At 45.9% G+C, this 15253-nt stretch overlaps 1 protein-coding gene across 2 annotated transcripts in view; it reads right to left on the bottom strand.

The window, feature by feature from the left end:
- Positions 1-15253, bottom strand: part of LOC110490750 (cadherin-like and PC-esterase domain-containing protein 1) — a 66518-nt gene that overhangs the window by 2319 nt on the left and 48946 nt on the right. For both annotated transcript variants that reach the window (XM_036944638.1, XM_036944639.1), the window contains exons 16-21: positions 6033-6150; positions 5356-5492; positions 2011-2231; positions 1344-1445; positions 1129-1216; positions 482-628 (exon numbers count right to left, since the gene is read on the bottom strand). In XM_036944638.1, coding sequence (XP_036800533.1) covers positions 482-628; positions 1129-1216; positions 1344-1445; positions 2011-2231; positions 5356-5492; positions 6033-6150 — 813 coding nt within the window. The remainder of the gene's footprint in view (positions 1-481; positions 629-1128; positions 1217-1343; positions 1446-2010; positions 2232-5355; positions 5493-6032; positions 6151-15253) is intronic.

Here is a 15253-nt window from a genome sequence, read left to right on the forward strand (position 1 = left end):
CGCTATTTGGATCCTCCATAGGGCCAAAGCCCCGGATTATTTAAGCCCAAAGATTCCCTCCTGGAAAATCGGCGTGTGCGCAAACATAAATAGCAAGTATCCATAATGAAGTTATTTCAGATATTACAGTCGGAGAGGGAGAGGGAGTCCTTGGGGAAGAGCTTGCTGTGGATCTAGCTGTGCTCCCTGGCCACTGAGGTTTAGACAAACCATTAGTTATAATTGGTATCAATTACTGTATCCAGAGAGAGACATATGATACCTGTGTTATAGTGTTGATAACATTGTGCTGTGATTTGAATAACTGACTGGTAGGTAAGCAAATACTGAGAATGAATATAAACTATGATAAACAAAATGAACATGCTGAATTAGGACGTTCAAGGTGATACACACTGTTTCAATCAGGGTGGGGCGAGAACTTAGGGTACTGTCGTTTTTTAGACAAGGGTGAAGGCTGGTTGGGGGGGGGGGGCGTTACCTCATGAAAATGGCAGGCGCACTGTCCCTGCAGGAACTCTTTGTAGCGGCCCATGGTGACGCTGAATGTGTCTATGACCTCATATCCATGGTGCTTTGCGGCGGTGATGATGTTGCTGTTCTCTCTGTATAGCTCCTGTACTCCTCTCTGGGCAAGTTAAAGTAAGACAGCAAAGAAGTAATCGCATATCGTAGCCATAACATTGTTGTACAGTTCTCTGAGGCCCCTATTGCAACACATCTGAAGTATAACTTAACTTTGAATTGAATGAGTTGTATTGCTGTTGAACAGGTGCCATTGCTGATGTTGGACCAGTCAGCATGTTGGAAGCCATGGACTATTAGCCAATAATGTTTTAGATAAATACACACAGCACGGGCAAAGGGCTATCCACCATGTGACTAAGCAGTGCCTTTTAAAAAATGTAACAGATAAGCAGTAAAATTAACAGCGTGGAAAAATAATTTGAGTGAAGAGAGAAGCTGAGGGGGAAAGAGAGAGAGAGGAAGAGAGAGAGGAAGAACGAGAGAGAGAGTGAGAAAGAGAGAGATTCAGAGAGAGAACCAGAGCAGTCAAACAGAGAAAAGAGTTGAGGAGGAGACACCAAGAGTGAAACTGAATGCACACAAAGAGGAGGATGGACCTACCAGTGAGAGAGAGCGGATGCCGTCCACAGGGAGATGGAAGCCCATGCCCAGAGACTTCACCACCACCATGATATCCTGTAGCCCTTCCCTGGAGGAGAGAGGTGGGTAATGAGGTCTATTCTTGGCCAGTGAATAGATTTAATTAAGCAGTTGCTAATTCCTGAACGGCGTTAGGAAGGGCGTTTGCCACAGAGTGTATGCAACAGTGGGCTTACCTCGCCAGCACTTCTCTCATGATCCTCAGGTGGTTGGTGTTGAGCCACTGGACACCTCCTGCCACCAGCACAGTCTGACGGGAGTTCTCCAAGGGTCGTGATCTTCGGGAGGGATCAAAGGTCAAAAAGACATCAGCTCGGCAGTAGGACTATATCTATTGAACAGGCATAGGCACACATGCTGACAACGTGCTTCTGCTTTCACACACACACACACACACACACACACACACACACACACACACACACACACACACACACACACACACACACACACACACACACACACACACACACACACACACACACGCAAACAAAAAACCTGGAATTTAGTGATTTTAGGGGCAAGAGAGAGTCGTGGGTGGGAGACCTGCTGTGTTAAATTACACTGTGACACGACTCCTAACACATGACTCTTAAACGCAGCCCCTGGCTCTTTGATCACAGCAACTGATTAAGGCTTCCTCTCCATATGGGGGGACAGGACTTGAAGTGTCTATGGGAGCTAAGAGCCAAAATGTCTTCAGCATAGATATGGCTTCTTGATGCCAATCTAACAGCTGATGAGTAGACTGCAGTGATTACAGGACATACTGTAGTGCAGCAGGGGCACTAACGCCAACCCTCACCCATCGACCCACCCACCCAGACTCCCCCTCTCCTTCACCTCAGTATGAGCTGTTCCAGGGCCCTCTGGAAGGTGGGTCTGTGGCTCTGCTCCAGCCAGAACTGGGGGTAGTAGGAGTAGGAGACGTGTGTGTGTCCCTGATTGATGTTGCGATAGACCAGGCTGTCGTGGGCCTTGCCCCAGTCCTCCAGACTAGAGTTGACCCGCTCCATCAGGAAGTACATCATCCCCCGGTTAGTGGAGTCACCTATGAACATTACCTGAGTGACAAGAATAATGGTTTTGACTTGAAAGGATCGAGAACACCTGGGTTGTTTTCATTAGGGCACACCGTAGAAAAACGTACCAAATTGTTTTGGAGCAGAGAACGAAAATTGACATTTCTTATTGGAGAAGTTCATTTAGGCCCTCCCTGTTTCAGCCCATTTCTTTGGTTTGCTGGCTAATGAATATGGCCCAGTTTTCATTGAATTTTGCACTTCAAAATGATTTCACTGTAGTTGACTGGCATGTACTTAAATATATAACGGCTGACCTTTATAACTGCAACATTGCCAAAATGTGAACTCATGAAAGGCAAATCCCACTAGACACACACTCGTTGAATCAGCGCTGTTTCCACGTCATTTCAATGTTGAATTGACATCTGTGCCCAGTGGGTTGCTTCTATTACGACAAATCCACATAACACAATATGACAAATCAAAAGTGATATGACAGTGTCCAAGTCCAGTTTCCAGCTAAGCCAATCAGAGTGTGTGAAAGAGCCTTTTCAAACACGGAACAGAGCCAAAACAGATGGACTGTAGTTCAGAGTGAGAGGTGGCCAACATCTCATCTTTGTGAAAAGCTTCTGATTGTTCAAATCTGTTGATGAGAAAATGGGGAAGTCCAGAGAAACGTAACAAACACGACATCTGGAGCAAACTGACGTAAATCGTACCTCATGCATCACTATTGATACAGATCCATATTAAAGTAAGGGGTAGACTGGGTAGGGTATGTGAGGACAGGAAGTTGAGAGGCTTTATTATAATTAGCTGCAATGTGAGCTAAAGTGGCTAAAGTCCAACTTGAATCACACGTTCACACTGACCTCTGACCTGGAAGTAACTGGCAACTCTTTCACAAACCACTAGCCACATTCACCAGAGACAGCTAAACCACTATCCACATTCCCTAGAGAGATTTGACTAAGCCTATAGAAAGCCCTAGGACTGTAAATGCCTACTGTGGCTCTAAGGCATTGGTATTCAAAGTAGGGGTCGCAAACTGCAGTGGGACAAAATGTTTGTTTTTTTAGGAACAAAAATTAAAAGTACAGATTATTGTATGGGGCAATACATAAACATTTTTGAGATAGATCATTTGAAAGATACCATTTTATTGCGTAAATGTTTCAAACACAGAACAGAGCCAAAACAGATGGACCATAGTTTAGAGTGAGAGGTGGCCAACACATCATCTTTGTGAAAGCTTCTTTGGGTTTCTTTCCATGTTGATAAAATATGAACATGCAATGAATTGAAGGTTATTTGTTGATGTAAAAATCTAAATTGACTGATTTTAAGGTTGTGTCATTAGATTTGGGGTGGGATCGCAAATAAATTCTTGAGAAAAAATGGGGTCCCTCAGAAATTCTGGCGAACAAAATGGGGTCTCCTCTGAAAAACTTTGAATACCACTCCTCTAAGGTGTATACCTATTATACCTGATATATTTCCTGGGTTGATTTAACGGCTTTACGTCCCTGAGGGCCGCTCCGTACTGTGACACCAGTGCAGCGAACTACATGCCCTCCCATTAGCATTGCTGGAGTATATGAGCCAAAGTCTAAGACTTTAGTTTATACAGTATACTGCTTCTAAGCTCTGCCAACCCCTGCTGGGTTTACAGACCTATTCATACAGCGTCACATAAACCCCACTCTCTCACCTCAGAGGCATCATACCATAGCCTACCTCATCTACCCTCACCACCTGGCTTCAATGAGACGGAGAGAGGGAGAGAGAAAAAGAAAACAGAGATGTTTGAGGGATGGCTCAGCCCTCAAATGAACTCACGAGGGAAACGTGCTAGACACTGCCTGTCTTGTTATCCTTACATGATCATCTCTGCTCCATCTTTAGACCAGATGCATGCTGGTTAGCGTAGTCTTAACACACATCGGCCCACACCTTTCTCACACCCAGTGCTGACCAAGCATACGCTGAAGTGCCTGACCAATACAGCTGGCTTCCATATCATTCTGTTATCCCCTGTGCAATATCTCTCACACACATATAAATAGTGTGTGTGTGTGTGTGTGTGTGTGTGTGCACGTGCGCAAGTCTTATGCATGTGGAATATATTAGCACTCTCACTGAATCTGTCGGCGCTGCTGTCTGTCTGGATCCATGTGTCGTCTTTTATGACTCAGCTGGAAGGCCTTGTTAGCGCCTAGTTAGTACCCAGTTAGGGCCTAGTTAGTACCCAGTTAGGGCCCGCTGCTAACCTACTCCAACTACCTCCCGCTTCTGCGGAACAAGCTCATTTCTAATCCGTACTGTTAGTAGATTGTGGGACAGTAACCTGAGCAGAGAGCTAGCTAGGAACATGAGAGCAGTGCCTGAACTCAGGTCACGGACGTTGGACATGCACTGCTCGTCGAAACATCTCATTCCAAAATCACGGGTATTAATATGGAGTTGGTCCACCTTTGCTGCTATAACAGCCTCCACTCTTCTGTGAAGGCTTTCCACTAGATGTTGGAACATTGCTGCGGGAACTCGCTTCCATTCAGCCACGAGAGCATTAGTGAGGTTGGGCACTGATGTTTGGCGATTACGCCTGGCTCGCAGTCGGCGTTCCAATTCATTCCAAAGGTGTTCGATGGGGTTAAGGTCAGGGCTCTGTGCAGGCCAGTCAAGTTCTTTGACACTGATTCGGACAAACCATTCTGTATGAACCTAGTTTTGTGCATGGGGGCATTGTCATGCTGAAACAGGAAAGGGCCTTCTCCAAACTGTTGCCACAATGTTGGAATCACAGAATGGTCTAAAATGTCATCGTACGCTGTAGCGAGAACAGAGAACGTGTTTTCACTGGTCCAGAGTCGAATGGCGGCAAGCTTTACACCACTCCAGTCGACGCTTGACGTTGCGCATGGTGATCTTAGACTTAGGCCATGGAGTGTTGTACTTTTGTGCATGTTGAGTATGTGATTGTGTCTCAGTGTAAACAAGGTATGACATGATTGTTAATTTTGTATAAAATCTATTTTTGGACTTGGTTAATGTGCAGAATAAAAATAATTATAATTATGTTCCGGCCCCACGACCATCCACTTCGACAAAAATCATCCCACTGATGAATTTAGTTGCCTTCCCCTGCATTAGGGCTTACCTTCCTATACATCATGCAGTCCTGCAGCTGGGGGAGGTCCAGCAAGGGGTGGTAACAGCCCTCGGGTTGCCAGGCAACCTCTCTCCAGTCACAGGTCCGGTTGTCGGCACAGCTGAGACAAGGAACCACCCAACGACCTGGGGAGAGAAAAACAGAGGGAGGGAAAGAAATGGAGAGAGAAGAAGGACACGCAATCGGACAACCAGAAGTGAATAAAGTGGTTAATTGTTCCTGCTCCAAAAAACATTTTTATTCATAAATATAGATACTTCCGTGAACAAAACATAGACAGAATTCTCACCTGCAAAGCTTCACATTGTGCAAGTTATAATTCTCCACACACACTTCACATTGCTCTCCCTGCTGACATTTATTATCTGCCCTGCTGGGTAGGATATTGGGTTTTAATAGCTGAGTTTAACCTCTGATCCTTTGCACTTAAATCAAAGGGCAGAGTGTGTTGGCCACTTAAATCAGCCTTCTACAGATACACACAGAGCAAGGTTTCATATGGACATCTGGGCACGTGTGCAATACATTTCAAAGCGATGAGAATTAAGTAGAACATTTCTGAGGAGCGATTTTTTTTTGACAGTAATTCATAAAGCCTTTCAGCTATGTATGAAATGTTATCTATGAAAACAATGTGAAGTGATATCTTTAGGGAGGAAACAGACCTGGTACATCCCCGGAGGTGCAGGGCCGCTTTGGGGAATGGGGCTCGCCTGGAGAGAGTTGCCCAGGAAGGGGCTCCAAACCACAGGGCTGATCTGGTTGCACCACCAGGCCACAGTCCTGCGTAGACACAGGGAGAAATATATTAGATTTTGAGGGATGGTCCATCATACTGGGAGGCTGAGGGAACTTTATCATGTTGAGTTCATGTTGAAAACTAGTATTCAGTAGTATTGTTATTGCTATTGTTCTAGTATCCACTCAGTACTATTGTTCTAGTACCCATTCTGTGCTATTGTTCTAGTATCCATTCAGTGCTATTGTTCTAGTATCCATTCAGTGCTATTGTCCTAGTACCCATTATGTGCTATTGTTCTAGTATCCATTCAGTGCTATTGGTGTAGTATCCATTCAGTGCTATTGTTCTAGTATCCACTCAGTGCTATTGTTCTAGTATCCACTCAGTGCTATTGTTCTAGTACCCATTCTGTGCTATTGTTCTAGTATCCATTCAGTGCTATTGTTCTAGTATCCATTCAGTGCTATTGTTCTAGTATTCATTCAGTGCTATTGTTCTAGTATTCATTCAGTGCTATTGTTCTAGTATTCATTCAGTGCTATTGTTCTAGTATTCATTCAGTGCTATTTTTCTAGTATCCATTCAGTGCTATTGTTCTGGTATCCATTCAGTGCTATTGTTCTAGTATCCATTCAGTGCTATTGTTCTAGTTGTTGTGACGATGAAACACAGTAATGCAAATGGCAGGTTGGGGTAGATTTATGACCATATGAATTTATTTAACAATTCAACTCATCTGAGCATTTCTACAACCATATCGGTGATGGAAATGTCCATTTTCAAAGGCTTTCATAGCTGTAGTTGTGTACTGATAGGAATGATCATGTTTTCCCCTCTCTGTTTGAGTCATGGGAGGCAGTTACTGTGGTCACTGACCACTGACTCATTACCTATGTCTACATTTTTATTTTATTTAACCCTTATTTTATCAGGTAATGGTAATGACCTTTCTGCCATTCCCTCGCCCACCGTGTTTCCATCTCTCTTTTGGGCCCTCTCTATTCTCACAATCTTTCACTTCTTTACTCATCTCATTTCCCTCCATCTCCCTCCCACCCTTCTTTGTCTCTTCTCTTCGGTATCAGGAGCTTGGCGGTGGGTGCTGTGTCCCACTCTTTGAGGTTGGTGGTGGTGGGGGGTCAAATGGTTGGAGGTGAGCGGTCAGAGGTCAGACAAACCTAACCAGATGAATGACAGCGGCTGGGAAGCTACGTATCCCAGGGGCCCCGTGGGAGCCGACCGACCGTCTAGTACTGAGTACAGAGAAAACGCCAGGCACCTCCCCTTACCATCGGGCTTGCGGCGCGACTGAACCTCACACACACAAACATAGATGCTCTTCACACACACACACACACACACACACACACACACACACACACCTAGATACACGTACACTTTCCTTTTCAAGCGGGCCATGAAGGAACTGAACCTCACACACACACCCACCCACACACACACCCAACCTCCCCCTCCCTCCCTCCCTCTGAGGGTCTTCAGTTCACACGTCCACACCACATTCCCCACGGCTCCGGCGCAGCTCTCAACAAAGTGCCACAAGACAACTTAACAGGGATTTTCTTGTTCGTACCTGTGCACAGTGTACACGCCACAAACACAGAGGCCCTGGGGTTTGAGGGAGCCGCCTGGGGCCACGGCCCAACCGCCGTTATGGAGGAAACGAACTGCAGCTGCCTTTCATCCTTCCCTCCATCCCTCTTCTTAAAACGGACCGGAGAGTCTTGCTGCCACGTAAAAAAGATCTGTATATACAGTATACATATATATATATATATATATATATATATATAGAGAGAGAGAGCTCAATCGCAGGCCACGATCATCTCTTTATTTTTCTCTCTGCCCTTTCTCCATCTTTTCCCTCTCTCTCTCTCAACCTCCCTCTATCTTTTACAGTGGCAGGTACGCACATATACCAGCGTTTTATCTGTCAAGTTCTCTTCTTCCTCCTTACAATGAATTATAGAACAGGGAGCAATAATAGCATCCCCCTGACATCAGCCCTCAGTGAAAACCTCTGATTCATAGACCATCAATTCTCAGCCAGGCTCCCCAATAGGACTCTCCTAACAACACATTTGGTTAATAAATAGCTGAAAACCAAGAGATGGTTTGAGGCCACCTAGGGACTAGAGAGCAGTACTTCAGAGGAGAATGTAGTGTGCGTGCGTGCGTGCGTGTGTGTGTGTGTGTGTGTGCGTGCGTGTGCGTGCGTGCGTGTGGGGTGACTTGGTTATAAGGTTCTGAGTTCAACACTATAGTAATCTGCATTGATCAAAGAGCTATGCTAACCAACCTCGAAAAAGGGAGTGCTAATCCCCGACACACACACACACACGCACACGCACACGCACACGCACACGCACACACACACACACACACACACACACACACACACACACACACACACCTAATCCAACCGTGATCTCCATTAGATCATAGCTGCTTGTCTCTGTGCCAAGAGGCCTTGTTAAGACACAACTACCTGCTTTAGTTGGAGCAGACACAAAGCCTGGTCAATCTACTAATCAGACTCCAATCCTCCAGGACCAAACGGACCCTACTCATTAGAGAAGCCAGCTTAGTAGGGAGACCAGGAGCCTCCGTTCACCTCAAGTAGGGGTTGAGATCGGAACAAAAAGTTAATTGGGGGGAAAAGGAATAACACACTAAATAATAAATATATTTGGGGGTATAATAAATATTTGGTGGAATTCTATGTCTCAAAAGGGTATCAAGTTGTAGCACAAGGGAAACACACCCAGGCATAGGAGTGTACAAACACACACTCCAAAAATCACTCCTCTGAAGATAGGCTCAGTCTAATCCTGCCTGAATAAAACAATACAACTGTATAAAACAATAAAGCTATTGGAAATCTCTTTCACCTGTCTTCATACTGGGTCTCCCAGGGGTTGTTGGCTGCTGTTGAGACGACAGGCAATCCCTAGAAAGACTGCTGAAATACACTGTAAGTTCTGACTACAAGGCAACAGAGTTCTAGAGTTCCTTCAGGGCAGTTCTACTGTGAAGCGCTGGATTCCTCTCCTCAGAAAGTCAATTTCATGGTTACAGGAGAGCCGCTGAACATTCAAAAATGTCAAACCAGTAAAAAGTGTTGTTAATATCGTTATCAAAATACCACCCCCTTTGTAGCAAGAGAACTTGAGCAAAATAACTCTTAGGCTTTACGTTTGATTGACCAGTAAGGATCTTCAGCGTAAATTAAATACAGTGCTTATGTGGTCTAGGGCACTGCATCGCAGTGCTAGCTGTGCCACCAGAGACTCTGGGTTCGCGCCCAGGCTCTGTCGCAGCCGGCCGCGACCGGGAGGTCCGTGGGGGCGACACACAATTGGCCTAGCGTCGTCCGGGTTATGGAGGGCTTGGCCAGTAGGGATATCCTTGTCTCATCACGCACAAGCGACTCCTGTGGCGGGCTGGGTGCAGTGCGCGCTAACCAGGTCGCCAGGTGCACGGTGTTCCCTCCGACACATTGGTGCGGCTGGCTTCCGGGTTGGATGCGCGCTGTGTTAAGAAGCAGTGCGGCTTGGTTGGGTTGTGTATCGGAAGACGCATGGCTTTCGACTGTCTCTCCCGAGCCCGTACGGGAGTTGAGGCGATGAGACAAGATAGTAACTACTAACAATTGGATACCACGAAATTGGGGAGAAAAGGGGGTAAAAAAATTAATAATAATAAAATAAAATGCAGTATTTATAATAATGAGAGGGACATCCGAGGTAACAGTTAATTTATAACCTATGTTGTGACAGCTTGAACAGCCATCTTAAAGCTGGAATCCAAAATAAGTTACTGCAAACAACCAGCAGTGACCCTGTTTCCCCCTAATGGGTGGTGAGGCGGCCAGTGACCCTGTTTCCCCCTAATGGGTGGTGAGGTGGCCAGTGACCCTGTTTCCCCCTAATGGGTGGTGAGGTGGCCAGTGACCCTGTTTCCCTCTAATGGGTGGTGAGGCGGCCAGTGATCCTGGTTCCCCCTAATGGGTCGTGAGGTGGCCAGTGACCCTGGTTCCCGCCAATGCGTGGTGAGGCGGCCAGTGACCTTGGTTCCCCCTAATGGGTGGTGAGGCGGCCAGTGACCCTGGTTCCCTCTAATGGGTGGTGAGGCGGCCAGTGACCCTGGTTCCCCCTAATGGGTGGTGAGGCGGCCAGTGACCTTGGTTCCCCCTAATGGGTGGTGAGGCGGCCAGTGACCCTGGTTCCCTCTAATGGGTGGTGAGGCGGCCAGTGACCCTGGTTCCCCCTAATGGGTGGTGAGGCGGCCAGTGACCTTGGTTCCCCCTAATGGGTGGTGAGGCGGCCAGTGACCCTGGTTCCCCCTAATGGGTGGTGAGGCGGCCAGTGACCCTGGTTCCCTCTAATGGGTGGTGAGGCGGCCAGTGACCCTGGTTCCCCCTAATGGGTGGTGAGGCGGCCAGTGACCTTGGTTCCCCCTAATGGGTGGTGAGGCGGCCAGTGACCCTGGTTCCCCCTAATGGGTGGTGAGGCGGCCAGTGACCCTGGTTCCCCCTAATGGGTCGTGAGGTGGCCAGTGACCCTGGTTCCCCCTAATGGGTCGTGAGGTGGCCAGTGACCCTGGTTCCCCCTAATGCGGATTCCATCTGTAGCCCTTTATATTCATACCCATATACAGGTTGAAAATGGCAGATTTGGGCACTGAGAAGCGCCTAAATTGGAACATTGTGGCTGAACATGACGTCAGACCTCAGGCTCAGTCCTTCACAGCTCTGTATGGGTTTTGACTGACAGCCATTCTGAACTGGAGCACCTCGTGTGACAAGACGTTGCACCTGTCCCTCCTGCTAATTGGGCAACTATTTCAAATATTTTGTTGTCTGAGTGAGGGAAATGCTGTAAGATAAGAGGACTCATTGTATTTTGAAAGACGTTGAGGATTATAATAAATAACGATTTGATGTCATACAAGCAAGCCAAACACCTGTGAGTCTAAATGTGCTCGTCACATTTCCATGTCATAAAACTCATGTTGATGTTTATGACCACTACCAAATCATGTGATTGTAATGACAGGGAAAATTGCTGTGGGACATGCTAGAGAAAAATCCAGACTTTTGAGAAGTTTGTTGTATGTACACCAGTCTCCAGTCACTCTAAACATAAAAGTTGGGCGTATAAAAAACACACACACACATACACACACACACACACACACACACACACACACACACACACACACACACACACACACACACACACACACACACACACACACACACACACACACACACACACACACACACACACACTGCAGTATAACAGTCTTTCAGAATGGATGTGGTTAGCCATCAGATAAGAGATCCTTATTACACACAGAGGAAATGACAGCTCTAACGCTCAGACGTCTACCAAGAACCACAGAGAAGCCGCCGGAACATGATACACACACATATTTATTACCACACACATCCTTATCAATCAGTGACCCGCTAACCCAAATACGCAAGCACACACACACACACACACACACACACACACACACACACACACACACACACACACACACACACACACACACACACACAGTTCTCCTCTCACGTAAAACCTGTACAATGCATCACACTGGAATGTATGAACAAGCGTATACAACAAAATCATTATAAACACATGAAGACCTATTGGTAGGAAGTCCCATGATGGCACTATGAAGTACATGAGACAGAGTGCCAAGTCAAAAGGGGAAAGAAACACAGCCAGATCCCAGAGGAAACAATGGTCAGCCAATCTGGAAAGGTCTACCACACAGCGATGTCCACACTGCCAAATGTTCAATCACTTGCAACTCATAACGACTTTTCCCAGCCTCTCAGCGCAGCCAGTGTAAGATATGTACACAGATTCCTAGAAGTACAATCACAATTGCGCAAGAATGTTGCGGATTTAAATTCAGGAAATTTCAAGGGGGATAAAAAACTGTTTCAAATCCAAACTGTTTCAAATTCCATGCCTTCTGTTTCTATGGGAAAACAATGACTTCCTCAACTAGGTTATTAATCTATATCAATTCCAAACTCTCAGCCTGAAAGCTCTCTGCTCATACAGGAAATCTGAACCATCAGAGCCACCATATGGCCATCAGGAGACTTTACTACCAATCACATAAATGAATACATCTTCTAATAATGATTGTGTGGTCATTTAAAGTTAATTCTAACAAGTACATTTTAACCATACAGTCCTTCCTCCACATCCACAACAATAACCATGATGTAACCTGGCAACAGAGTGACCTCGGGAAACCACAGGCTGAGAGGACCAGTCCCTAGGACTGTGTAAAGATCATCAGAGCATGAGTAGCTAAAGTTAATGTGAGCGTTAGCCGCAAGCACTGGCCCGTACTAAGTGAATTTGAGCCATGCGAGCGCTGTTGATCGAGCGCTGAGGACCAAAACTGGAGAACCTGGGAAACCAAGAGTCCAGGACTGAGTCATCCCAACCCAGAGGTTCAACAAGGGTTTGTTTGTGTCAGGTATTAAACATTATCTGGTATTGTACTGGTTTTCTGGGACTCAGATCTGGCCAATGGAATGTTAGGTGGTCCAGTTCTTATGGGCAGCCCATTGCAATCTTTGTTGTGGTTAGAAGCGTGCAGAAGAAAGACACAGAGAGACGAAGAGAGGAACAAAGAGACATAGAAATCGAGGTGGAGAGACAGGAATAAAGACAGAGAGAAAGAGGGTTGACGTGAGAGAGAGAAGTCTTGGTAAGTCTTAGTCAGCCAGTCAGTCAGAAGTAGGCAGCCCAAACTCAGAGAAAGACATTCAAATCGGTGCGTTATAATGGCGGGAGAACCAAATGAACAGTGACTGGTGTGGATAGTGTGGATAATGGTACAGCTATTTCAACATGCAACCATAATTGGGCTGCCCCTACCACAAACGAGAGACGAAGGGTCGTGATTAGGAGTCCCATAGGGCGGCCCGGGGTAGGCCGTCATTGTAAATAAGAATTTGTTCTTAACTGACTTGCCAAGTTAAAGGTTAAATAAAAAAATAGATTAAAAAAAATAACTTAAATGAAACCCCTGATTGGGAGCGAGCGTAGAGCTGCATTTACTAGATCATACACCCCCTTTCTCTTAAACAGAGTCCGCTACTAATGCCAGCAGCCGGATAAAGTCCCAACCACATCTGTAAAGGTTTAACAGCAGTAGGATTCTATGTTTTGAGTGATGATTATTTCCCATAAGGTTGAGTTACTACACTGATTGAGTGGTGATTAAAGGTGGAAACAGAGACTTGTGGAGAATTGGAGGGAATATGTAGTGCTGCTATTCATATTTGGGTGATCCTCGGTGTGATTGCCAGGGCTATGCCTTCTGCTGAACAGTATTCCATAGTCCACACCGCCACATTGGACATGCTTGGCATTACCATAGCAACGTGTAAAAGCAAAAGAGCGATGTTTACGCTTTGGTGAGAGGGAGGCTTTTCTTGGCACAGGCAGGGCCTAAACACTCCATCACTGTCTAAGACCTCAGATATTTCATTATAAGCAAACGTTCTGAAATGTGTGCTGTTACTTTTTGTGATTAAAATTGTATTTTGTCAAAGTGAGATAATTCATACGTAAGTTATTGACTAGTTAAATTAGGTTGTCATGGGCTCCATTTACATTGGGATAGAACACACAGAAACAAGTGCACACATTTCCGATAACCAATTTAAAACATGGTTTATAGGGCCTTTGGAGGAACCGCAGAACCCCGCTCCGGGGGGATGGGGGGGGGCACAGAGAGGAGGGGAACGCCCACACATCCGCCCTCTGATCAGAACAACAGTACACAACTCATTACCAGTTTACAATACCACCCAGAAACGCATAATGAGGAAACAGACGCATACAGGAACATATTCAGAGGTGTGTGTGCTCAGTGTGAATGAGAGAGAGCGAGAGAGAGGCAGACAGAATCCGAGAGAAACAAGGGGGAGTCAGATGGAGAGAGAGGGGGTTAGCAGAAAGAGAGAGAGTGCGATGGATGCTGAATAAGAGGCTAGAGGCTAATTGAAGAGAGTATGAAGTAAAGATTGAGAGTCTGTGAGTGTTATGTCAGCTAATGTACAAGTGACCTCAAGTACTACTGTATAATCAAACTGCAAGGTAAAACAAAATGCATAGCACAGCTGGAAAACCAATCCTGTGATAGCCTACTCTCGTGTGCGTGCGTGCCCACATTTGTGTGCAGACATACATGCATGCGTGTTTATATGCTTGTTAATGTGCCTTAAAACTCAAGTGTGTTTTCCTATGTGATAATGTGCGTTAAACTGTACAAGTCACTCTCCCTGCCAAAACAATCCACACACACATCTTATCATTATGGTTTCTCTCCACTAAGAGCCAGCCTTGCTTCTTCTCAGACGACATTCACATTTCCCTGAGCCAGGAACGCTGCCGGGGACACCACCAGGAATAACAGAGCTCTGATGCAGAGGATAAGTTAATTAGAGTTACCAGCCTCAGAAATTGCAGCCCAAATAAATGCTTCACAGAGTTCAAGTAACAGACACATCTCAACATGAACTGTTCAGAGGAGACCGCGTGAATCAGGCCTTTATGGTCAAATTTCGGTAAAGAAACCACTACTAAACGACACAAATAAGAAAAAGAGACTTGCTTGGGCCAAGAAACACAAGCAATGGACATTGTACCAGTGGAAATCTGTCCTTTGGTCTGATGTGCCCACATTTTAGATTTTTGGTTCCAAACTCTGTGTCTTTGTGAGACGCAGAGTAGGTGAACAGATTATCTCTGCATGTGTGGTTCCCTCCGTGAAGCATGGAGGAGGAGGTGTGATGGTGCTTTGCTGGTGACACTGTGATTTATTTAGAATTCAAGGTACACTTAAACAGCATGACTAGCACAGCATTCTGCAGCGATACGCCATCCCATTTGGTTTGCGGATAGTGGGACTATCATCTGTTTTTCAACTGGACAATGACCCAACCCACCTCCAGGCTGTGTAAGGGCTATTTGACCAATAAAGAGAGTGATGGAGAGTGCTGCATCAGATGACCTGGCCTCCACAATCACCTGACAGTTTGGGATGAGTTGGACCACAGAATGAAGGGAAACAGCTCAG

The sequence above is a fragment of the Oncorhynchus mykiss genome, chromosome 15 (assembly GCF_013265735.2).
Source record: "Oncorhynchus mykiss isolate Arlee chromosome 15, USDA_OmykA_1.1, whole genome shotgun sequence".
NCBI lineage: Eukaryota > Metazoa > Chordata > Actinopteri > Salmoniformes > Salmonidae > Oncorhynchus > Oncorhynchus mykiss.